The 26,991-nt window shown below is 32.1% G+C and overlaps 1 protein-coding gene across 2 annotated transcripts; it reads left to right on the top strand.

Moving 5' to 3' along the window:
- Positions 1 to 97: 97 nt before the first annotated feature.
- Positions 98 to 22,186, top strand: LOC132750440 (diacylglycerol O-acyltransferase 1-like). Of its 2 annotated transcripts, none has more exons than XM_060740429.1 (14): positions 98 to 277; positions 1,658 to 1,745; positions 9,616 to 9,656; positions 10,336 to 10,421; positions 13,737 to 13,789; positions 14,447 to 14,549; positions 16,214 to 16,363; positions 16,682 to 16,744; positions 18,476 to 18,579; positions 19,129 to 19,367; positions 20,278 to 20,343; positions 20,866 to 20,953; positions 21,497 to 21,559; positions 21,909 to 22,181. In XM_060740429.1, exons 1-14 carry the CDS (start codon positions 177 to 179, stop codon positions 22,080 to 22,082), a joined length of 1,419 nt encoding a protein of 472 aa, XP_060596412.1. In that variant the 5' UTR covers positions 98 to 176; the 3' UTR covers positions 22,083 to 22,181. The 2 variants fall into 2 exon arrangements, with proteins under 2 accessions (XP_060596412.1, XP_060596411.1); XM_060740428.1 differs by lacking the exon at positions 98 to 277 and adding an exon at positions 373 to 1,263 and having other exon boundaries at positions 21,909 to 22,186.
- Positions 22,187 to 26,991: the final 4,805 nt, after the last annotated feature.

Here is a 26,991-nt window from a genome sequence, read left to right as displayed (position 1 = left end):
AACCGATTTCTTACTCTTAGTATTAACCATAGGGCCTATAAAGTGAACTTATTTCCATTAAATATGTGTATTCATAAATTGTTTTAAAAAAACACCAAAAAAACAACAGAAATCCCTATTATTTTGATGATTTAAGCGGCCCTAAAGTTTACGTTTTGTTACTTCCGGGTGTTAAGATGTCTACAAAACCTTACTTAAGACGGGCACAAAGTTTTAATAAAGTACAGGATATCAACACCGAAAGTAAAAAGGAAATTTCCAAGCCATGTGGAAAGACGTAAGTTTGTTTCTCTTCCATGACATTTTAATGTTCCAATTTTAACCTCCCTTTAAGTTAAACACCGGTCATTGGGGGCACGTTTCTATATTTAGAATGGAACTAGAGTATGTCAAGTTCACGGTTAATCCATGCGTGAAACATGTATTGTGGTTTTTGCAATCACTGCTACATGTCATGTGTTGTGCAAACATGCTGTTGAAAACATGATATAAGGTGTTGAGCTCCCGGCAGTGTTGATGGTATATACCAAGATTGACAATAATAATATCAGAGCTGAGAAGGTTGCAGAAGAAAATACCTTGTGAAATATTGTGACTTATGGAATAGCAATTGTTATTGTATATCAATGATATATTTTTTATAAGTTATTTGAAATGTATGTTCCTTGACAAGAGCATTACTTTATAGAGTGTCACTTGTGATTAATATCACTGGTAATAGACTAATAGTCGGGTTCATTTTTTGTTCCACAACAAGTCTTTAATTTCCTAACTGCGAGGACATCATATAGTTAACATGTCGCCCTCACCAACCGAGAGAATGGATGACAATATTGAACTGGATGAGAAGTTAACAGTTAGCAGTATGCATAATGACTTGGACTTGAAAAACTCAATTGTTAATGAAAGTGCATGCAGGAGGCGTGCATGCGATGAAATTAAAAGTAGTGAAATTGATGGTAGTTCTATTGGAGAAGATGATCGATGTGTTGATGATAATACTGACCATATAAAATGTTCTGAGACAGACTGTAAATATTCCCCGAGTGCAAACACTGATGAGAGGTCATGTGTCAAATGCCAGAAATTAAACCAGGATAAGCTGGCAAATATGACAGTGTATTACAAAAAGAAAGAAGATTCAATTGTAAAAAATTCAAGCATTAGATCAGTGCTGTATGAATGTTTTCCACTGTGGTTTAAGTCTTTTCTTAAAGATCCAGAATATCGTATGTCTGGTATCAAAACAAAATACTCTTCTGAGTAAGTATAAATTGTCTTTAAAGATGGTTCAAACAATTGATTACATTGAAATTTATTTGAATTTAGCGTAACAAATTTGATACTGCATTTAAATCTGATAAAGCATATTATTGTTTTGTAGGATTATGATAAAATGTTTGCATTGGGAAAGGAAATGTTTCAATGAATTTTTTATAAATTTATTTATTGATTCTGAGTGTCAAATAATCAGTATTACGCGAGTACATGTTAAGGATATACAATATTAAATGATACATGCATATCAGAAAAACACAACTTTTACTGCTATTAGATATTTTTTTTGCAAACAATGTGACATTTTGATATAACCTAATGCTATGCTACTGTTTCAAAAGGAAATTATTGTTTAAATTGTGTTATTATTTGCTTTTAGAATTCACAGACATGCAGATTCATTGCTCAGTACATCAAGTGGTTTCAACAATTACAGAGGACTACTTAACCTTTGCATCATACTGTTGGTAAGTAACAGTACAGTTTAATTTATCTACCATTCAACTCTGTCATATTGTAAAGTAGCATTGGCCTCAAAAATGAAAGAAACCCATCATAAACATCTTATAAAAAATGTTGTCATCACATTGCTTCTAACAGCCATAAAGCTGTTGTTCAACAGAAGTGTGGCATGTTAATTTTGAAACAACTTGCAAGGATCATTCTGTTTGTAGGTAGAATTTTGGACATTATTATCATCATCATCATCATCATCATGAGTGAATTGTGATAATAACAAATATGTACATTGTATGTGAGTCTGATTGCAATTTCAATTTGTAAGGAGTTTAGTTGTTGTAAAAAAACTTTCTTTTCTCAATTATGCTAGCTTTTAGAATATATATATATATTTTATATGTATTATGAAGCTTTTTTAATAATTCTTGTATGATATCACATGTTGAAATAGTATGTTGTATCACATCCATGCAGTCTGACCAGGCTCTATAATGGTGGCAGCGCATTTTTTTGTATTTTGATATTGAAATCCCTTGAAATTTGAATTCAAAGCTGGACGGATCCAAAATAGTATTTGAATACTATACAGTGTTTTTTTTCTTTATATAACTACTACCCTAAAACGGTACTGCTCCCAATAGAAAATAGACATTAAAATTCCCAATTTCTAATGTTTAAATTCCCAAAATGGCTGTAAAATTTCCACAAGGCCAAGAGATTTCTCTGAAATCATTTAAATCCAACATATTCATATAAATCATCACTCAATAGTTCTACCTGGACAGTGGAAGCTGTTAGCTATCTTTATTTTTGATGTCTATCTTATTTGTAGCTGAAAAAATGCATAAAAAAAAAAATCCCAATTTAAGTCAAAATAACGCTTTTTTTCCCAATCAGTCTGGTACTGGCACCATTCCCAAAGTAGAGAAAAAAAGCACTGCTATATCACGATGATTTGTCGCGCTTAACATTTGTGACAAGGGTCAAGGTCAAAACTTGAGAAATCTTCAAATGTTGCATCATCATTTTGCATTATTTTGATTCAGGTCACAGCTTGACCTTTGACTCTGTTTGTTATTGTGTCTGGCTTATATCTATTGTGCATGATTGCTAAATGTATTCAGCACAGATGATTACCATAACATGATGGTGTCAAAAAGTCATATGACATGTGCATGTGCACTTGTGAAGACGCTATGCAGCTAGCTTACGGTCAAGGTCCCGGTGAATTATAAAAGTACAGTTTAAAAGTGGAATTGGTATTTGTTGGTGTCTTCGTATCTTTTGCACTTTGCAAAGTTTTTTTGCACTTTGCAAGGATGTTTGTGTTTACATAAACTTTTTTTTAATAAACATTTCTATAGTTTCATATAATGAGATGGCTTAAAAACCAAGCATTTAAGAAAAAATAAAACTTACATCATTTAAATTTGATCATAGTTTGTTATACCAAGATAGATTTATTTTAACTTTTACCCTGATGGTGGCAACTGTTTCCTAGACCATGGCATGCAACCAGTGCAGACCAAGGTCAGCCAGCACATCTTTGCCACCTGACTGTCAGTTCATGGTCTGTACTTTTGGGCTTTTAGTCCAGGCTTATTTTGGAATTTCCCCAGAAAATAGTAAAAGCTGGTTTGTAAAGAAGTGAATACTGGTACCTGTATAAATGCACTCAGTAATACATGTACATGTAGTTTCCATCTACCCTATCTACATTTATCTACCCTAATTACAACGAGATTTTAATTATCATGTCAATTAAATATACATGAGTAAGTTGTTATTATTATTTTTAGCTGATTAAATAAATAATTTGACATTAAACAAGATTAAGACATTTAACAATAAGAATGATAGTGCTTTTTTGAAAGATATATAATCAGTGCAAAAGTATTAACAATTTAAATAAAGATGCAACAAATTTTCTAAAAGTTTTATTAAAGTCCTTACAATTCTATCTTTATTTGACTTGGCAGCCTTAAATCTGGCCCAAACTACATGCATCGATCATTTTTAGGGAAAATTTCAGAATATGTGCAAACAGAGTAGTGAACAGTGCAGACCATGATCAGACGGTATGATCATGACTAATCTTCAGGTCTGCACCAAGTCTTGTCACATGGTTAGATCCTGTAACCACCGGCTTGCTAGAATTTTATGAACACTGTTACCTAATAAGTATATAAGAAAAAGTCAAATAAAGAATTAAATAACCTTTTCTTATCTGGTTTTTATGAAAAACTTTTGTCTGGATTCAGGGGTTATTTAGTGTTCACAACCCAAACATGTCTTTATGTAAATCAAATAGCTTACATGTACCTTAGCATGTACAGTGTATTTATTTGATCTAAATTGTTGAACTTGACCTACTGAATTTTAGATAACATACAGAAATGGTTTCAACACTTGTGTGGTTATTTATAGAACATTAAATTTATCTTTGTGCTGCTCAAGGTCGTGTGCTTAAAGATCATTTCTAAGAATAATGTTGTTACAAATGTAAATTGTACTTTTATTAATACTTAAGATATAATACAATGTACATTGGTTTTTTTCTTCTGTTTCACTTCAGATATAGTGTTTTTATTATAACATGCATATTTATTTTAACTGAATTTGCAAATTTGCAATGATAACAAATTCTATTCAACTGAAAAAAAAAACAACAACAAAAAAAACAAGTTAATTCTGAGTTAAGTGTAAGTTTTGAAAAACAACCATTAGAAATTCAATTAATTTTTGCATCCCAATATTATGCTGATTTACTGATTTAATGTATTGTAAGTTTTATGATTGTGTCACTAGACGTATGCAACTAGCACTGTTACAGTACCTTATTACATGCTTATCAATTCACTGGCTTCATGGTACAAAACAGAACAGTCTCAGAATTAACCCATTACTTCATGAGCATTTTGTGAAAAATGGCTGTTTTCATTGAAAAGTCTCCCGTTACAAGTTCAAATTGCTATAATACTATAAAAACTGCTTCAACACTAATCAAACTTGGCACAAATGTTGACTGGACCATTGCCCTTGCAACAGCATGCTCAGACTTGAATTTTCTGTTACCATGGCAACGAGGGGACATCTCAAAATTGCCAAAAATCACTATTTTGCGTTGATTTTTTCCATCAAAATTGATTTCAAAGTGCTGCAACTTCTCAATGGATTGAGATAGAGTCAAATGCTTTTCAGCGTTGGTTACATGTTACCTTATGATCAATCTGGGGTCATTTATGGCCTCTCACAAGTCCAAAATTTTCTTGGCGATGAGGGGGACTCCGCCCCCCTTCAAACCCCCCAAACAGAAGCGGGCATATCCCCCTTCTGGCAACCCCCTGATGTATCTTTTTGGTTTGGGGGCCACGCCGAAAAGAGGTCACTTTTTTTAACAACATTTCTCAAACAAAAAACAAGTGTTTGGGGCCTAAATAAGGCTTTTTTTCATCATTTGAGACAACAAAAAGGGGGGGGTGAAAAAGGCGTTAAAGGCGTGTATATGAAGTAATGGGTTAACAGAAAATGATGAAAATACTTGAAATTTACCCTAAATCGCGTTTTTCATGTTTAAACATGGCCTGCCATAATAAATTTGAAGAAAAATTGTTGTTTTGTAGATTTTCTTATTTTTTTCATTAACCCATTACTTCATGAGCTTTTGTGAAAAATGGCTGTTTTCATTGAAAAGTCTCCCGTTACAAGTTCAAATTGCTATAATACTATAAAAAACTGCTTCAACACTAATCAAACTTGGCACAAATGTTGACTGGACATTGCCCTTGCAACAACATGCTCAGGCTTAAATTTTCTGTTTACCATGGCAACGAGGGGACATCTCAAAATTGTCAAAAAATCACTATTTTGCGTTGATTTTTTCCATCAAAATTGATTTCAAAGTGCTGCAACTTCTCAATGGATTGAGATAGAGTCAAATGCTTTTCAGCGTTGGTTACATGTTACCTTATGATCAATCTGGGGTCATTTACGGCCTCTCACAAGTCCAAAATTTTCTTGGCGATGAGGGGACTCCGCCCCCCTTCAAACCCCCCAAACAGAAGCGGGCATATCCCCCTTCTGGCAACCCCCTGATGTATCTTTTGGTTGGGGGGCCGCGCCGAAAAAGAGGTCACTTTTTTTAACAACATTTCTCAAACAAAAACAAATGTTTGGGGCCTAAATAAGGCATTTTTTCATCATTTGAGACAACAAAAAGGGGGGGGGGTGAAAAAGGCGTTAAAAGGCATGTATATGAAGTAATGGGTTAAGACACAAAAATAACAAAAAAAATTATGATAAAAGTCCAGGTTTTTCTAACCTGACTTAATATAACAATAAATACTTATCTTTGAATGTGTGTACTTGAGGATGAGATAATGAGATAATGTTTGTAATTTTTGGAGAATAATTTGCAATTTATTTACTAATAAAATGTTAAATATTCATTTTAAGCCATTTTAATACCCTGTAAACACTTGTGAATAAAATTCTTTGCACTAGATGAATAATTTCATATATTAACCTTATATGACCAGTTTGAACCAGTTAACATGATGAATGTGTCCAGTTGGCATCGCTGATATCAGCAAATATCTGTATATCAAGGTTCATTGGTTCTTTATAAATATCCTGTAAGGTCAAGATTTACTTTATGGACATGTTTATCATTTAATGTACTCCTAGTTTTAACATTGATCTCTTGAGAAAGTTCACCGAAAGTAGAGCATAATATAGGGTCTGCATTGATTTTCTAATTGTCAGTTGATTATTTTGTAATATTATGTTTCAGGCATGGGCTGTTGACACAAATTTAGACCAGTACTGTATATTTGAGATTTAATTTGGATACGGTGTTATTTAAAACAAAAAAAAACAAAAAAAACAAAAAAAAACTAAGGAAATTACTAACAAAAACTAATGAAAAAGCTTCCAAAAATTAATGAGTCTATTGCCAAACAATATTATTGATCAGGTACCAGGACGAAATTTAGAAATAAAGAAAACAACTCAAAGAAGCCCATTGCATAATCTTGTTATAATAAATTAAGCAAAACTTAATGTAATTCCTTCCTGTGTTCATGGAATATTTTTAAAACTTTTATCTGTTCTTGTATTACATGATGGGTTAGAAAATAGAATAGAATATGGTATATTTGTGTTTATACAAATTGTATAATTAAACCATGTTTAGTGAACTAAATCTTGTAAAACAAGTATTCATTTTTTGTATAAAGAAAAAGTTTACTTAAGTTACATGTACAATAATCTAAATATTAGTTTAATATAATATTATAGAATGCACAGTCATGTTACTGTATAATAATGTAAATACAATTATAAGATAAAGGGTTACTGATTACATCAGTGCAGATTTTTTTATGGGTTTTATTTAAAAGTGTACACAGGGGAGATAATTTGAATGTGATAGGTGTATTTTCTATTACAGTAATGAAAGTTTGATGTTTATGTCTTAAAAAAACAGAGGGTTATATATTTATTGATCACCTATTTGCCAGAAGGTTTTCTAAGAAATTATGTATTATTAATTGATATAATAATTATTATTTGTTATTAGTATTATAATAATTATATATGTTTCCAAATCTGCTAGTATATAATAATTATAGTCAATGGTATAATTATCTATATATTTATTATTATTATTAATATAATTATTATTAATATAATTATTATTATTATTATTATTATAGAAACGGCTAAAGCCGTCCATATGGCAAATACGCCGAAAATAATAGGGACGGCATATGCCGTCCCTATGGCAGTGAAAGGGTTAAAAGTTATGTTTGGTGTCTTAAAAGAATCACATTTTGATTTAATAACAGTTAACATTTTTAAATTGTGATACATGTATCATGGTATTAGATATCCCTAAATAGTTTAATTTAATTTAATTGCATGGGAGACTTAATGTTAGTCATGTTTCTTAATTTTTGAATGTTGCCTGAATAAAAGCTTTCAGACCACTTGCCCCTGACCACATCACACTTTGGATTCAAATCTGCACAGGGACTCTGGATTCTTTCATGTGAGGAAGCTATCCAACTAGCTTACGGAATGTGCTGGTTTGCAGTCTGTGTGTCTTAAATACTGCATGGAGAGGCATCTGAGGTCTTCCTCCACCAGCAAAGCTGGAAAGTCCCCATATATTATGACCTGTATTGTGTTTGTGCAGAGGAAAACACGACCAAAAAGAAATTGTCAAGGCCACAGGCACAAATGTTCTTAATTCTAGACAAATAATAAATGATTGCATAAGGGCAGCTCACATGTCCTTGTAGCTTGGAAAAGTACTAAATTTTGGACATTATAATAAATTGATAATTGCATATTTCCAAAGTTCATTTAAAAGCCAAGCAGAGCAGTGTTAAAGGCCATTTGATTTCTGAAGAGCAATATTTCTGACCTTGGTGATAGCAATATGGTGAAAGAATTGATTTGTATTAATTCATATTTAATTGTTTGCATGCATGGGGTTGTTAGTGTAATGTAGGGTTTATTTTATGCCACAACGTCTAGATCTAAACTCTCTGATCATTTTAATTAAATAATACAGCTGATTCAACCCAGTAAATGCAATAAAAATAATTATTATAATACTGGTTTGAATTGAAAAAATGCAAGGTGTTTCCGGATCCTGATCCAGAATGTGTAAAGTAATGATGTAACATTGCATGATATATTTGAGGTAAACAATGCCGGATCTATTCAACTTTTTATCGTTGATGATAATAATCATTGTAAACAAAAAAGAAAATTTTGGCAGATTCAAGGTCATATAGCATTATCTTGTTTATATCAAAATGCACTTTTCAAAATTATCTGACATTTTGATAAAATTTTAGACCGTATAACCCCTACATAAAAAAACTTAACTTTAAACCAATCTTAAGGAAATATTTTTCAAGGTCTGTATATGATAAAGAATTTAGGAAGGCCGTCTTAGGACAAAGTTGAAGGTTAACAGTCATTAAGTAAATTTAGATATCCTATGAAGAACTGAACTTATACTGTCAAGGTTTTCAATAAATGTCCTAGATTCTGGACAAGTTATTAAAATGGCTTTTCTGTTTCAAGGACACAGACAGAAAAACTTTAGACTGGATCTAGACATATTATGAAATGATGATAGCATTTCAAGGGCAGTCGGAAGAATTCTTAGATTGTGGACAGACTATTTTTATAATAATGTGCACTAGCTCATGGTCAGCACTATATGGGCACCGTTTGTGTAGATAATTATAGAAACAAACTTTACTAAGGCAGGTTATTGTGAAACGTATTTTAGTCTCTAAGAATTTGTCTATTTCCAAGAGTCTTCCAAGGTTTTTCTAATCAAATGCTCCCTTTAAAGATATGTTTGATTGTTTTAAAATTAAAAATAAAGTAGTGCACACTGATGTGTATTTAGAGCTTTTCTAATCATTTTTTTTTATCTTCTGTAATGAAATGTAGGCTAGGGTTGGTCTACTTGTGTTGTATTATTGATTACATGTCTGTAAGATAATCATATAATACATTATATATGTTACATAGTTCAACATTGTTTCAATATTTATATAAATGTACATGTATATTATCTCATAAGGTCACTTATGTATTACAAACGTATAAAAAAAATTAATTTGAAAACCTATTTTTAAGGCATAAATTTTCAAAGCATCAAACATCAATAAAGTTCCAGCTTCTCATCAAGGTCATGAAGAAACAGTTTTAAAACATAAGAAAGGTTTGTAAGTGACCCTTTAAACATAACTTATTAGGGCATTAACTTATAGATGCATTCTTTAGGGATTCCGTTTTTCTCAACTTATATAAAACAATGTTTTAATGTTTATTTTCTTTGTATATTTTCAGGCTTTGGCCAATGCAAGATTGTTCCTAGAAAATATTATCAAGTGAGTGTGTGCTGATTTAATTAAGTTTTGAAAAATGAATTTTACAATTACTTTAGATCTAATAATAATTTTGTGTAATTTATTCAGGGTCACTCGATGTCTTGTCTGTCCGTCTGGCTACATTTTTCCTAAAGTAAAATCGTCTGAATCAAGTGAATTTTATATAACATTGACTTTGTTAAAGGATTTTGAGCCAACAGTGCCCTCTTGATTGAATTAGAAGTGAATTAAATAGTTCATTTTTACTCAACTACATGTATTTAAAGAATAGGTGAAGTTACAAATGTATTGCACTAAGTCTTGTACACATCGATGTCGGTGTGGCCGTCACATTTCGGTGAAGGTTTTGCTTGCAAGTTGGTATCTATAAACTACTGTAGGGAATGGTGTGTGTTCTAAGCTTAATAAGGGACCAATATACTTTAATTGGATTGAAAGGTGTTCTCTATACTTTACAAATACAGGTCCAATTACTAAGTTATCTTTTTGCAGAGTTATGCATGTTATTTACTGTCAATTATTACTGAAAATAGACGATCACGCTTTCTTCCAGACAGTTTGTGTTCCCTGTATTATTTAAAAGTTTGAACACAGCCATCACTCTTACTACTGTCTACAATATTACATGTATTGAAAGCTAATATATAGAATGAAAATTTAATTTTTAATTATATTTCAGATATGGTATTTTAATAGATCCGGTATCATGGGTCAAAATGTTTATGAACCAGCCATACAGTGTGGCAAACATTGCTCTCTTGCTAGGTAAGTTCAAGTCTTCATTCAACCACAGTATGGACTCACTGGCACAGTTGTTGATGCCATCGATTTTTGTTATCTCAAGTATGTTTATAATCGAGACATTGATTGTTTTTGTGTGAGGGATCAATTCATTATATTTTTAGCATTTATAAGGTCAGAATTTAATATTGAAACAAGACATAGAAAGACATGTAAGGTCTAAATCTTTTACTAAATGGAGCACATTTCTGAACATTGTGAATGAGATATGAACTTGAATAATAAAAGGAAATTGATATAGAACTAGACTTTTGTTGATATCTGTTCATGAATATTATAAAGCACTGACTTGATTTTGGCTATTCTGAAGTTATTCTTTTTTTTTTTATACCCCCAAAAACGAAGTTTGGGGGGGTATATAGGAGTCACCCGGTGGTCGGTCGGTCGGTCGGTCGGTCGGTCCAGACGTCCGTTGCATTTTCCTTGTCCGGAGCATAACTTGAAAACTAATGGTTGGAATTCAATATTACTACATATAATGGTCAAGCACATTGAGAGGAAGTGCAGTGCATAAGAAACATAACTCTATCTTGACTAATTACAGAGTTATTGCCCTTTGTTATTTTTCCTTGTCCGTGGCATAACTTGAAAACTACTGGTTGGAATTCAAAACAACTTCATACAATTGTCAAACACAATAAGGGGAAGTGCAGTGCACAAGAACCATAACTCTATCTAAAGTAATTACAGAGTTATTGCCCTTTGTTGCTTTTCCATTGCTTTTTTTTTTGTCCGTTGCATTTTCCTTGTCCGTGGCATAACTTGAAGACTAATGGTTGGAATTCAATATAACTACATACAATGGTCAAGCACATTGAGAGGAAGTGCAGTGCACAAGAACCATAACTTTATCTTGACTAATTACAGAGTTATTGCCCTTTGTTACTTTTCCTTGTCCGTGGCATAACTTGAAAACTACTGGTTGGAATTCAAAACAACTTCATACAATTGTCAAACACAATAAGGGGAAGTGCAGTGCACAAGAACCATAACTCTATCTAAAGTAATTACAGAGTTATTGCCCTTTGTTGCTTTTCCATTGCTTTTTTTTTTGTCCGTTGCATTTTCCTTGTCCGGAGCATAACTTGAAGACTAATGGTTGAAATTCAATATAACTACATACAATGGTCAAGCACATTGAGAGGAAGTGCAGTGCACAAGAACCATAACTCTATCTTGACTAATTACAGAGTTATTGCCCTTTGTTACTTTTCCTTGTCCGTGGCATAACTTGAAAACTACTGGTTGGAATTCAAAACAACTTCATACAATTGTCAAACACAATAAGGGGAAGTGCAGTGCACAAGAACCATAACTCTATCTAAAGTAATTACAGAGTTATTGCCCTTTGTTGCTTTTCCATTGCTTTTTTTTTTGTCCGTTGCATTTTCCTTGTCCGTGGCATAACTTGAAGACTAATGGTTGGAATTCAATTATAACTACATACAATGGTCAAGCACATTGAGAGGAAGTGCAGTGCACAAGAAACATAACTCTATCTTGACTAATTACAGAGTTATTGCCCTTTGTTATTTTTCCTTGTCCGTGGCATAACTTGAAAACTACTGGTTGGAATTCAAAACAACTTCATACAATTGTCAAACACAATAAGGGGAAGTGCAGTGCACAAGAACCATAACTCTATCTAAAGTAATTACAGAGTTATTGCCCTTTGTTGCTTTTCCATTGCCTTCTTTTTTTTGTCCGGACCATAACTTAAAGACTTATGGTTGGAATTCAATATAACTACATACAATGGTCAAGCACATTGAGATGAAGTGCAGTGCATAAGAACCATAACTCTATCTAAAGTAATTACAGAGTTTATTGCCCTGTATTACTTTTCCATTGCTTTTCTTTTGTCCGGACCATAACTTGAAGACTAATTGTTGGAATTCATTATAAATTCATACAATGGTCCAGCACATTGAAAGGAAGTGCAGTGCACAAGAACCATAACTCCATCTTGACTTATTACAGAGTTACTGCCCTTTGTGTTGTCTTTTCCTTGTCCAGAGCATGACTTTAAAAACTACTGGTTGGAATTCAAAACAACTTCATACAATGGTCAAGCACAATAAGGGGAAGTGCAGTGCACAAGAACCATAACTTCATCTTGACTAATTACAGAGTTATTGCCCTTTGTTACTTTTCCATTGCTTTCTTTTGTCCGGACCATAACTTGAAGACTTATTGTTGGAATTCATTATAACTTCATACAATGGTCAAGCACATTGAGAGGAAGTGCAGTGCATAAGAACCATAACTCCATCTTGACTAATTACAGAGTTACTGCCCTTTGTTACTTTTCCTTGTCCAGAGCATGACTTGAAAACTACTGGTTGGAATTCAAAACAACTTCATACAATGGTCAAGCACAATAAGGGGTAGTGCAGTGCACAAGAACCATAACTCCATCTTTACTAATTACAGAGTTATTGCCCTTTGTTACTTTTCCTTGTCCAGAGCATAATTTGAAAACTATTGTTTGGAATTCAGTACAACTTCATACAGTTGTCAAGGACATTAAAAGGAAGTGCAGTGCACAAGAGCCATAACTCCATTTTGACAAAATACAGAGTTACTGCCCTTTGATACTTTTCCTTGTCCGGAGCATCACTTAAAACGTACTGGTTGGAATTCAAAACAACTTCATACAATGGTCAAGCACAATAAGAGGAAGTGCAATGCACAAGAACTATAACTCTATCTTCAGTATTTATAGAGTTATTGCCCTTTGTTCTTTTTCTTTGTCTTTCTGGACTTATTACAGAGTAATTCAATTAAACTTCATCAATGGCCAACCACATTGAAAGGAAATGTAACATACATGAACTACAATTATCTTTAATTGCCCACAACCATAACTCTATGTTTCAATTCTTTTACAAGGTATTCTGTTACTAGTAACATCCTCATTTCCAAAGCAGACTTGTGGGGGTATTAATCACATTTAGTGATAGTTCTAGTTTAATTTAAGACCAGCCCTATCTGCAGGCATCACTATTTAGAGATTGTTTTGTATAACTAAATTTTAAACTTAAATTGCAGTCGCCCTTTCTCTGCATGGTCGTGAGAAGCAGCTAAATGGGTTTGAATTACTAGAGTCTATGAATCCCATAGCTCCAGCAGGTGAGGTGGTTTTGACACCTGGGATTGCTTAAAGTTTGTAACTTCCGAGGTTAGCAAATATCATCTTTCCTGTTACGGAGCCACATATGACCTAAATTGTGCGCACTGAAAAACAAAACAAACTTAAATATGTTAATTGTGTTTCAGGTGCCAATGTTTTCATCTTGATAATGTATTGCATGGAGAAAGCCATGTGTAAGGTAAGTTTATGCACTTAACTGTGACAATGTAACAAATATACATATTATATTATATTAATTCAGGGTGTTTTTTTCTTTTTTGCTGTACTACGTCTTGTGAACAAATTTTCTGCATGAGAAATTTTGAATGCTATGAATTATTTCCGAAAAAATGAAATTTCTTATAGAACACAATGTCATGTCCTGGTGTTTAAAAGGGACTCAATTGAGGTTTTTTTTTTTTGCATGGCAGAACTGGAAATATTTTTTTCTCAGGTTTGTAAACCATTTGATGTAGGTCTGAAACAATAACTTGTGTGAAAATTTTCAGATCATTTGCCCACACCATTTTTCCAGTAAATTTCATTTTCATTTTGCAAAATTACCTAAAAATAAAGTGTTGCAAAGTGTTTCCAAGAATAGTTCTTTATTATTCTTTTCAGATTTTTTTCATTTTTAAGTGATGCACTAGATCTATACAAAAACTTTTAAATTTTATATTTTTAGGCTTCTTTTACCGTACCTCAGTTGAGTTCCTTTAATGTTGAGAAAGTGAGCTCGTGTAATGATGAAAAAGTGAGTTCCTTAAATGACGAGAAAGATAACAAAGCAAATGATAAAACAATTTGTTTTGCTTGTATTATTGTAATGAATCATATTTATGTTTGATTGTTTCAGAGCATGTTTTCAGAGAAGTTTGCCTTGTGTGTACAAACAATAAACCTAGTTCTCCTAATAACCATACCTGCAACTGTGATTCTTATCTTAGAGCCAAATCCATGTAAGTTTTTCTAATCGTGTGTGTTTTTCTTGTTATATTTCATTGAGTGCATTAATGGTTTGTTTGTGAGGCATATTGAAAGGTGGTTTAACAAGAATTATACAAGAAATTTCATCTGGCTTGGAGGTGCCAGATGAGTCGCGTGCTTTACATTGGTGTCATTTTAGCGCATTTTTAGCTCGACTATACGAAGTATATGGAGAGCTGTCCTACTCCCCCCAGCGTCGGCGTCCGCGTCCGCGTCCAGATTTTAGATTAAAGTTTTGGTGCAGTAAAATTTTTTTCACTATAACTTTGTCATTTCTTAAGGTATCAACTTCAAACTTCAAATATATGTTCCTTATCATCAACCACATCTTATGTGACAAGGTTCATAACTCTAGCACCAATATTTTCAGATTTATCTCCCCTTGAACTTAGAATTTTCCTTAAAAAATACTATTTTTTACTGTTACTTCTTTATTTCTTAAGGGATCAACCTCATACTTCAAATATATGTACCTTATCATCATCCCCATCTTATGTGACAAGGTTCATAACTCTAGGACCAATATTTTCAGATTTATCTCCCCTTGAACTTAGAATTTTCCTAAAAAAATGCTATTTCTTACTGTTTCTTCTTTATTTCTTTAGGGATCAACCTCATACTTCAAATATATTTACGTTATCATCATCCCCATCTTATGTGACAAGGTTCATAACTCTAGCACCAATATTTTCAGATTTATCTCCCTTTGATCTTAGAATTTTCCATAAAAGATATTATTTTTTTTACTGTTACTTATTTATTTCTAAAGGGATCAACTTCATACTTCAAATATATTTACGTTATCATCATCCACATCTTATGTGACAAGGTTCATAACTCTAGCACCAATATTGCAAGAATTATCTCCCCATAAACTTAGATTTTTTTACTAAAAAAATGTTATTTTTTATTATAACTTTTTTATTTTTAAAGGTATCTACCTCAAGCTTCAAATACTTATTCCTAATCATCAAATACAGTTTATGTGACAATGTTCATAACTCTTGAAGCAATATTTACAGATTTATCTCTCTTTGAACTTAGGATTTTCTTTAAGAAATATAATAACTTCTTTACTTTTTAAGGTATCTACTTCAAACTTCAAATATATATTTCTTATCATTACACAAATGTTGTGTGACAAGGTCCATAACTCTAGCATGACTATTTCTAGAATTATTCCCCTTGATCTTGGAATTAATGTTAACAAATGTTATTTTTTTACTATAACTTAATACATAATTATACATAATTGATTTTTCTTTCATAGTTTTGTCGTCCTTACTGCGTCCAGTATTTTATTAGTCGAGCTTCGCTGTCTCCTGTGACAGCTCTTGTTATGAATGAACTCCATTAGCATTACTTCATTTCAGCATATTTAAGTATGAAACTGCGTGCCTAGGATGACATCATTTCGCTGTTATGAATGAAGTTGGAAATTCATATGCTATTGTAAGAAAAAAGTTAAGGATGAAGTGAACGTCCATGAGAAATTAATTTTTGGGGGTAAAGATTTAAGGTTTGATAGAATATTGTAGAATATACAAGAAAAAGTATCTGTTATGTGTTTGCAGTTCAGATCAGAAAAATAATTCTCAAGATTGTCTTTCTATAACAACTATGTTATATATGTCAGTGATTTCGACTGTGATACTTGGACTTTATACATCCATGTTCCTGAAACTTGTCTCCTATGCGTCTGTCAACAAATGGTGCCGTCAGTCAAGGTCACCAGCTAAAACGCGTACAAGACGAGCAAAATCTGTGAGCATGTCAGAAGGCAGCTGTAAGTTTATTTTAGTTTTTATCATTGACAGATTTTTTAAGAATTTATTTGTCAGGTTCATGGTCGACTGATAGAGGCCAAGGTCCGTCTAGTTGACTATTTTCTGTTGTTCATTTTTATGTTTCCAAAAGTTGTTTTTAAAGGTGTTGAATCAATATTACAATAGCAATTCTTTTAAATGTCTAGATATACATTATGCTCACCTTGTTGATGCAGAAGGCAACAAACAAAAAGCTGATATTTTTTATTTATAAATTAAATATTATGATCATAATATTCTGTGAATGATTTTAAGCACATGCCTGTATTACATTTTAGTTATGGAGAATGGAAAGGAAGAAACTTTACAGATACAATATCCAGAAAATTTGACTTTGAATGGTATGTATGATGGTGAAATTATGATAATTCTTAGTTTTAAGACAAACTATTTTACATGTATTAATGTTACAATTCTGTAATCATTATTCAATACAAAGACCAGTCTCTTTCAGTTTGATATCAAATGTTTTTGACTGCTTTTACCTACATAAAAATTAATTTTCATAATGTTATTTTTATGACATAGTTTATCAACAGAAAAATTGACCTTTGAACACGGTTTTAAAAGATATGGTCTTAATGCAAAGGTTGTCTTTTGCATGTTAATTTTCTATAAGCTTCAAATTGAATTATCCTTTTTAGCTCGACTATTCGAAGAATATGAGAGCTATTGTAGTCGCCCCGGCGTCGGCGTTGGCGTCGGCGTCGGCGTCAGCGTCCGCGTCGGCGTCTGCGTTGGTTAAAGTTTTTTGTAAAGTCAAATATCTATATTATTACTTGTGATATTCAATTGAAACTTACAATAGTTATTTATAGTAACAAGGTACATCAGATTGACAAGTTGGATAACTCTGCCTACAATATTGACAGAATTATGCCCCTTTTTAACTTAGAAATTTTGGTTAAAGTTTTTTGTAAAGTCAAATATCTCAATTATTGCTTGAGATATTCAATTGAAACTTACAATACTTTATTTATAGTAACAAGGTACATCAGATTGACAAGTTGGATAACTCTGCTACAATATTGACAGAATTATGCCCCTTTTAACTTAGAAATTTTGGTTTAAGTTTTTTGTAAAGTCAAATATCTCAATTATTGCTTGAGATATTCAATTGAAACTTACAATACTTATTTATAGTAACAAGGTACATCAGATTGACAAGTTGGATAACTCTGCCTACAATATTGACAGAATTATGCCCCTTTGGAACTTAGAAATTTTGGTTAAAGGTTAAAGGTCTTCAAAGATATTTACTTGAAACTTTACACATGCACATAGGGTCATAATTGGAGGGTCATAATTGTATGTCACTGACCAAGTTCCATAACTCTATCTTGCATTAAGGCTGATTCATATCCCCTTTTCTACTTAGTCTCTTGGTTAATGTTTACATGCAAGTTTTACATATCTCAATAACTATTAAAGATATTTATTTAAAACTTCACATATGCATTTAGAGTCATAATTGTAGTTCACTGACAAAGATCCATAATTCTATCTTGCATTTAGGCTGATTTTTCTCCCCTTTTTTTAACTTAGAAATTCATGGTAAAGTTTTGCTTGTAAGCTGTTATCTCAATAACTACTGAAGGGTTTGTGCCTTTTTTGGGGACAATTTAAGCATTAATAATAATAAAGCTGTGATTTACTTAATAAAAACATCTTAATAACAAGCCTTTGTACCTTTTCTGTCAAATTTATGTATTCATAGGTAATTAGTATTATTATACTCAATAAAACACCCTTGTGACATTACCTTCCGAATAGTCAAGCCAATACTGTATAATTAGACTCTCTTCAAGGCCTATAACTTGAATTTATAAAAAAAAATTAGCCCTTTTGTGAACTTAAAAAATTTAACATTATCAAGGCTCTTTTACTATCAAGCACTTAGAATAGTCGAGCGTGCTGTCCTTCCGACAGCTCTTGTTAAATAAATTATTCCTACATGGGCCTCTGTGGCTTTGGTACTCATGGTACTTGACGAGATTTGATGATAGGTCTGAAACTTGCAAGGGACATAAATGTTTACTGGGTTTTTTTATTAAATTATATATTTCTTTCAGATTTGTATTACTTCATGTGTGCACCAACACTATGTTATGAGCTCAACTTTCCAAGGTCATTGAGAATAAGAAAAAGGTTTTTAATCAGCAGAATTATTGAAATGGTAAGATGGTCCTTTTTTTCATTTTTTTTTTTCATTTTCCAAAACCAGGAACATATTTTAAACTTTAAAATGTATAGAAAAATATAAGAAAACATAACAGCATTAACTGGAATTTAAAAAGATGTATACTAGACTCTCAAGCGACTGCTCAATAATTGTTAAACAGGAAAAGATTAAGCACCATTGGTAAAACAACTACATTAAATGCTTCAGAATAAAATTTTTTTATTTTTTTATCAAAGCTTTTAAATGTCTTTCTTTACATAAAAAGATAAGGCACATTGTTTTGATAATTTCTTAGTCTTCATTATTTTACAAACAAATGTGCACATTGTTACAAAATATGACTCCATACATCAATTTATTTATATTATACTACTAGTATAGCCCAAATAATGTTCGGGTACAGCACTTTATATATTTCCGTGAAGAAAACAAATGTTTGTCTCTGAAAAACTGTCTACTTTGTACACTTTGACAACAAAATGTATCTATTTCAACATAATTTTGAATAATCTAAATTGCAACAGTTTCATGTTTCATTTTCAGCTGTTTATTATACAAGTGATAGGAGCATGTATACAACAGTGGATACTACCGTTGGTCCATAACTCGATGAAGCCCCTAGAAGAGATGGATGGTGCCCGCGTCGTCGAGAGGTTACTAAAACTTGCTATACCTAACCACTTCATCTGGCTCATGTTCTTCTACTGGTTTTTCCACTCTACGCTCAATGTTATCGCAGAGTTATTAAAGTTCGGGGACAGAGAATTTTACAAAGATTGGTGGTAAGTTAAAGAAGAGAATACAATGAATTATCTAAGTTTGTTTGTAGCGATATTTTGTCATTATAATTAACTCCTTGGCAAAAGAAGACACCCCTGTCATAGATTTTGACATAGCTTTGCCCTATCTTTTACTTCAAGGTTTTCAAGGACTATTTTCAAGGACTGTTTTCAAGGATGTATTGTCCTCTATCAAGTTTAGCAAGCTGTAACACAACAACTCTTGCGTGTTTGTGTTATCTTGTAAACTAGTGCTCAATGTATGGATGGTAATTTTTGATAGTTGTGTACTTATACAATCTATGGAACATTTTGATCTTTTGAACTATGTTTCAAGTCCACTTTAACATTGTAAAAATGGTCCTCTTAGATGTAAAAATGGTCCTCTTAGAAGCCAAAGCACGATTGAATAATTGGTACATTGATTTTCAGTCTTTCTTACTTGAATTAATTGTTCAGGTAAAAAGCTCTTAAGTTCACTCAAGGTTTTGCCATATCATCTGACATATACATTATCACATACCCTTGCCGATTTTGCGACTCTGTTAAAATGGTTTTGCAGGGTCGTGCATGTATTCTGATGTGAAGTCATTTACATTATACAAACATAGTGTAAAGATGCGCTAAATATTAGCATTACACTATAGAAGCATCAATGAATATAATGATTCTTGCACTTTAAACAGTCTTTACTTTGGATATGTGGTAAATAGAATAATTTATTTGTGTAGGTTTGTTACTGAATTAATTGAACTCATTGAATAAAATAATACTTTGCTTAACAAAGGCTCATATAATATAACTTTATTCAACTCACTCAAAAAATTCAGTATTGATCCTACACTCATTTAAAATCCTCTATTCCTTTTTTGCCTTCAATATGTATTCTCATACAAGATGATCTATTTTACAGGAATAGTGATACAGTCAATCAGTTCTGGTCTACATGGAATATACCAGTCCATAGATGGGCGTCAAGGTAACAGTATTTATTGTGTCATAAATTTTTCTACACAAATCTTTAACATGTGTTAGTGTTTCCGAAATTGAAACAATAAAGGGAGGTAATTATTACAAGCAGATATAGTACAAGATTTGTATATGCAAAATTACCAATTTGAAATCCTTATGGATTTAACTCACAACAGTGTTGGAGAAGTACCTCTAGACTCTTGCATAAAAAAATGATTACAAAGTAGAAAAATATCGCTTTTTTTGTGATTCTTACATTTTTCACTCATAATACATTACTGTATATAAATCGGTGTAAAAGGTGAAAAGACAAGATTTTAGCATTTGATCATTTTGAAGCGCCTTGTCTGGTATATACAGGAATACAGTATTTTTTGTGGTGTCTCACTCAATACTTATAGACTAGATAATCTTTTTACATTTAATATCCTTACTGTTCATCTTGTTTTCTTTTTGTTATAAGATTCATTTAAAATTGTATTTTACATACATATAAAAATTAATAAATCAAATCAACTCTTTATTTCAGACATTTATACAAACCGTTAGTAAAGCGAGGATATTCTAGATTGAATGCTTCCATCGCTGTCTTCTTTATGTCAGCATTCTTTCATGAGGTAAAGTATATAAAGTATATACTCCAATAATTGCACTATTTTTAGCTTGAATATTCAAAGAATAAGGAAAATTAATACTGTACTCCCCCAGGTGTCAGCATCACACTTTGGTTTTTGTGAGCAAGTTGGTATCTTCAGAACTACTGAAGGGAATGTGTTGAAACTTCACACATGTATTTGAGAGCATCATAGGTCACTATCCAAGGCCAATAATTTTTACATTGATTTTGACATCTGTGAGATATAAACCCGTATCACCAATTACTTACTACTCTGCATGATATCTATTGTGCTTTTAGCACAACTATTCAAATAAAAGGTAGAGCTATTGTACACACCCAGGCGTCACATGACAGCTGGATTAAGTTTTTTTTGCATGCAAAGTGTTTCAACAATTAGCAAATATTTGTTTTTTATAATCAGAAATCTATACTTATATATAAATAAAAGAAATGAAGAAAAATTAATATTATTGCTTTGTTTAATGATGCTATTTCTTTCATTTTGTGAATCCTTAATATTTGTTGTTGAATTATATTTCAGTATTTAGTCAGTGTTCCACTACATATGTTCAAATTATGGGCATTTATGGGGATGTTAGGACAGGTAATACATAGATTAATTTATATATTTTTCCCCATCAACTGTGTATGTAGTAAGCAACATATTGAAAAATTTGAACAAGTAAAAATCTTTCTAAATATATAACATATATACTTTCTTTTTAAAGTGAAAGTAGTTCAACAAACCATAATTAAACAACTGAAAATAAGCTTTTTCCAAAATAATTATATAAAAGTTGTTCAACAAACTGCCATAATTAAACAACTGAAAATAAGCTTTTTCCAAAACAATTATAAAAATAAAAACAGACTTTTTTCTTGAATTACTCTGTTTGCTTCTTACATTAGATTTTATTGGCAGAAAATACAAGTTGCAAATTTGTTTGTTTCAGGTTCCACTAGCTATTCTTCAATCGAAATATGTCCATGGAAAATTAGGCAACATGGTGGTATGGTTATCGCTGATTCTTGGTCAACCGGTCGCCATTTTAGCTTATTATCATGATTTCTATGTCAACCATGTCGCGTACCAGAACACTGTACCAGCAAATATGACAGCACCGTAATCTTCGGAGTTCACTAGTCGGTCATTTCTCCTACATTTGGACAAAAAGAAAATGTCTGTGTTTTGGGTATTTTTAAAAAAACACATATTTTTTTGTCAATTGTTAAATTTTATCACATATGAAAATATATATGAAAATAATATAAAAATATGAAAAAAAAAAAAATTATTAAAATACAGAAATATAAAGAAAATATGTTAAAATTGAAAAAAGTATTATAAAAAGTATCTGCTATACAACAAGTATAAAAAATCTTGAAAAAAAAATGACATACCAACATTATTTTTTAGCTCACCTGTCACAAAGTGACAGGGTGAGCTTTTGTGATCGCTTTTCGTCCGGCGTCCGTCCGTCTTCCGTCCGTCGTCCGTCGTCCGTCCGTAAACTTTTGCTTTAAATGACATCTCCTCATAAACCACTGAGCCAATTTCATCCAAACTTCACAGGAATGTTCCTTTGGTGGTCACCTTTGAAAATTGTTCAAAGAATTTAATTCCATGCAGAACTCTGGTTGCCATGGCAACGGAAAGAAAAATCTTTAAATATCTTCTTTTAAACAACCCTAAGAGCTAGAGCTTAGATATTTGGCATGAAACATCTTCTAGTGAGTGTCTACCAAGTTTGTTCAAATAAAAGCCCTGGGGTTAAAATTGGCCCCGCCCCAGGGGGTCTTTGATTTTCCCTATATGCATATAGTAAAAACTTAAAAAATCTTCTTTTAAAGAACCCAAAGAGCTAGAGCTAAGATATTTGGCATGAAACATCTTCTAGTGAGTGTCTACCAAGTTTGTTCAAATAAAAGCCCTGGGGTCAAAATTGGCCCCGCCCCGGGGGGTCATTGATTTTCCCTATATGCATATAGTAAAAACTTAAAAAATCTTCTTTTAAAGAACCGTAAGAGCTAGAGCTTAGATATTTGGCATGAAACATCTTCTAGTGAATGTCTACCAAGTTTGTTCAAATAAAAGCCCTGGGGTCAAAATTGGCCCCGCCCCAGGGGGTCATTGATTTTCCCTATATGCATATAGTAAAACTTAAAAAATCTTCTTTTAAAGAACCCAAAGAGCTAGAGCTAAGATATTAAGCATGAAACATCTTCTAATGAGTGTCTACCAAGTTTGTTCAAATTAAAGCCCTGGGATCAAAATTGGCCCCGCCCCGGGGGGTCATTGATTTTCCCTATATGCATATAGTAAAAACTTAAAAAATCTTCTATTAAAGAACCATAAGAGCTAGAGCTGACATATTTGGCATGAAATGTCTTCTTGTGAATGTCTACCAAGTTTGTTCAAATAAAAGCCCTTGGGTCAAAATTGACTCCGCCCCAAGGGGTCATAGATTTTCCCTATATGCATATAGTAAAAACTTAAAAAATCTTCTTTTAAAGAACCCAAAGAGCTAGAGCTAAGATATTTAGCATGAAACATGTTCTAATGAGTGTCTACCAAGTTTGTTCAAATAAAAGCCCTGGGGTCAAAATTGGCCCGCTCCGGGGGGTCATTTATTTTCCCTATATGCATATAGTAAAAACTTAAAAAATCTTCTTTTAAAGAACTCAAAGAGCTAGAGCTAAGATATTTAGCATGAAACATGTTCTAATGGGTGTCTACCAAGTATGTTCAAATAAATGCCCTGGGTCAAAACTGGCCCCGCCCGGGGGGGTCATTGATTTTCGTTATATGTGTATAGCAAAAACTTAAAAATCTTCATTGAAAAACCCAAATAGCTAGAGTTTAGATATTAAGCATGAAACATCTTTAAGTAAATATCTACAAAGTTTGTTCAAATAAAAGCCCAGGGGTCAAAACTGGCCCTGCCCCAGGGGTGTCATTGTTTTTAACTATATGTGTATAGTAAAAACTTTAAAAATCTTCTTTTAAAAAACCCAATGAGCTAGAACTTAGATGTTTAGCATGAAAAATCTTCTTATGGGTGTCTACCAAGTCTGTTCAAATAAACAAATAAAAGCCCTTGGGTAAAAATTGGCCCGGGGTGGGGGGCTATAAACAGGTGAGCGACCTCAGGGCCATCATGGCCCTCTTGTTTGAGAATATTGCTGTATTAGCTATGGATATTTTCTTTGCGGCCTAATAGAAGATTTGATGAATAAATCCGTCAACTTGATGTAGAACTCAGGGTGTCATTAGATAGCAGAGGACATGACATAATATTATTTCTACTTTATAACGTCTATATGTAAATATATGTGTATAGTATTTTAAGCATTCCAGTTGCTCATTTTACCCTTAGAGCTGATAGCATTAGATTTTTCTTGTTCCATCAAACTGATTTTTTCTGATTTTGGTCTGTATATACATTGAGTTTTCGTATGAAAATACTAGTCTGAAAGTTTAACCTTTGTACACAAGGGTGTCAACATAGGCATTATCAAGGCTGCCAATGAAATGCAACAGATTTTTAATCCATAATTGAGTACATTTGTCATATCTGTTCATTTTAATAAACATTTTTTCTAAAAACTCAACTTAGAACATTTTCTTCTCTTAAGTTGTCAAATGTGATATCCATTTCATTATTTTGTTAGGGGAGAAATATTTCACTTGTCATTTTGAATGCGTTCTTTCAACTTCTTTCTTTTTATATATATATCATACATGTACATATCTGAATCAGTTTTCATTATGATTTGTTTATTCAAGTTACATAGGGTCTATGTAAATCCCACAAAGTGATTATACATTTGTTCTCGGAATAAAAATCCGCCAGTTTTAGTCCCCACGAAAAAAATTTACATGTACATTTTGTATCATTCTTCGTAAAACTTAGAAATAACCAAAGGGATAACAACTTCAATTATCTTTTCTGACAATTCAATCCACTGGTAATACTAGTAGCTTAAACTAAATTTCATTATAATGATTTGTTATATTTTTCCTTGGTAGGCTGTTTATTTCAGTTTTTCTAAAAGTTACGGGCTATTTGCTATCCTTTCTGGAACATGTATTTCCCTGATAGATAATACATGCACAAAGTCAGTACTAAGCATTTATGATATTTAAGCATTTAGTAAGTACTCTCAGAAATAAATCAGTTACTGTTAACAAGGTGGGAATGGCAGATAAAGTTTATTAAAAGATACTTGTTTGTCCTACTTTTTGTTTTAAAGTTATCCCCTCAGGGACTGAGTGTCTTTGAATTCTTTTCTGTGAGGAAGCTATCCAGCTAGCTTACGGAACATTAATGGTTCTACTCGGGTGCTTAGTCATGCCTGAAATAATGCATGGCGGGGCTTCTGGGATATTCCTGCACTAGAAAAGCTAGAAAGCCGCCATGTGACTTGTATGTACATTGTCTGTGTTACTTAAACTCAACATGTTAATGTCATGACAGTGTGAAATGTTTTTGTTTGAATACATAAATGGTGTACGTACAGTCAAGTACACTTAAATTTTATATTGTTGATTGATAAGTGTACATAAGCTATTAAACTGTTTTTGACTGGAACGGTTTTATGATAATCTGAAAACTGTTATTGACTGGTTAAGATTTTTTTTGAAGGGTTTTATGATGTTCTGAGGCAGAATATTTACTAGTTTAGAATTGTTGTTATTTTTGAACAAATAATACTATATCTTTTACAATTGAATTATTTTGTATGTGCTACCTTTTTTTTTATCAACATTTTATTTATAATAATATGGGAAGAAATGTTAAAGGTTTTAAAGCAAGTTTCATATAGCATAATAAAATTAAGTGTGCCATAGTAATTATACAAAGGGAGTCATATAAATTCACAGACAGAAAATTAAACAACTCGGTGAACAATATGTAGTTCTTGTGTATACTTATATTGATAACAATTAAAAGTTGTTTTTGTTTCCTACTGACCGAGTATATATCAAGATTATGATAAATTTATGATCAATTTAGCATTTTGTACATTTTGTAAACACCATTTTGCATTTCTGCTCTCTGTATGCAGTCAAGTATCTGTTCTAGAAATGTAAAAGAAGGCAAGGGAGGTTCATAGGATATTTTATGTTTTACGTTCAGTAGCTTTCCTATAGCTAGTTTGATACCATATTATATAACTGTCTTAATAGCATTTCAATGTGTTGCCCTTTTATAATCCCTTTAAAGTGTAGGATTATATTGTAATTATTGTTGTTGAATTTTGTTGTTGTTGTTTTTTTTACTTAGAACTTTAAGAATGGCATGGATATAGTTTTTCAATAGCTTGTTTTTCTATGAAATGAAATGAATTACTAGTATGTATCAACATCGTATCTCTTAGTGTTTTGGTCATTTTTTCCTGAAATAAAATGGGCTTTCTGATCATTGATTGATATATATTCTTGTAGAAGAATGTAATCCCAGCCTCAGCGTCTCCCTCATGTCCCTACCCCCTCCCTATTTTGACCAATTTCATTAACTGAAGATTCTACCAAACCATTTACTGGGACGCTACCTGTCAAAATAGTTTCTCTATGTCTACAACATGTGATGAATTAGTCTTGACTGCAACAAAATTATATTTATTAGCTGTTCTAATATATTTTGAACAAAAAATTCTTCTGTCAGCAGTAGATTTAATTCTGAATATATTTTCAGGGTTCAATTCAGTGTATTTATATGTCAGGAAAAATCTTTCACATGTTTCTGTGCAATTACAATGAATTTGAAAAGATTTTTAAGTTGGTGCTAGTGAGAGTGGATGGTAACTTGCATTTTCCTGTACCCTCCATAAACAGGCTCAATCAAAACTGAGCCTACAACGATTTAAGTTTTGTCGTTTTGAGTGTTCTTTAGAGACTTTTTTCTCATTTTGTTCAAAATATGGTGCCTCCTGTCTTTAAATTAGGATAGGAAATAGAAGTTTAGATTTCTTTATGATAGTTGATGCTTTAAAGCTAGTGCAATATGCTGCTTTCTTGTTCATGTTTTTATT

This window comes from Ruditapes philippinarum, unplaced genomic scaffold (genome assembly GCF_026571515.1).
Source record: "Ruditapes philippinarum isolate M1 unplaced genomic scaffold, ASM2657151v2 ctg397_1_1_1_1, whole genome shotgun sequence".
NCBI lineage: Eukaryota > Metazoa > Mollusca > Bivalvia > Venerida > Veneridae > Ruditapes > Ruditapes philippinarum.
The sequence above is the reverse complement of the archived record's forward strand: the minus strand, read 5'-3'. Positions and strand labels throughout refer to the sequence as shown.

Coding starts and splice junctions, on each gene's coding strand:
- LOC132750440 (XM_060740428.1), top strand. CDS start 797: ATGTCGCCCTCACCAACCGAGAGAATGGATGACAATATTGAACTGGAT. Junction 16,364..16,681: donor GAGCATGTCAGAAGGCAGCT/GTAAGTTTATTT, acceptor ATTACATTTTAG/TTATGGAGAATGGAAAGGAA. Junction 21,560..21,908: donor TTATGGGGATGTTAGGACAG/GTAATACATAGA, acceptor TGTTTGTTTCAG/GTTCCACTAGCTATTCTTCA.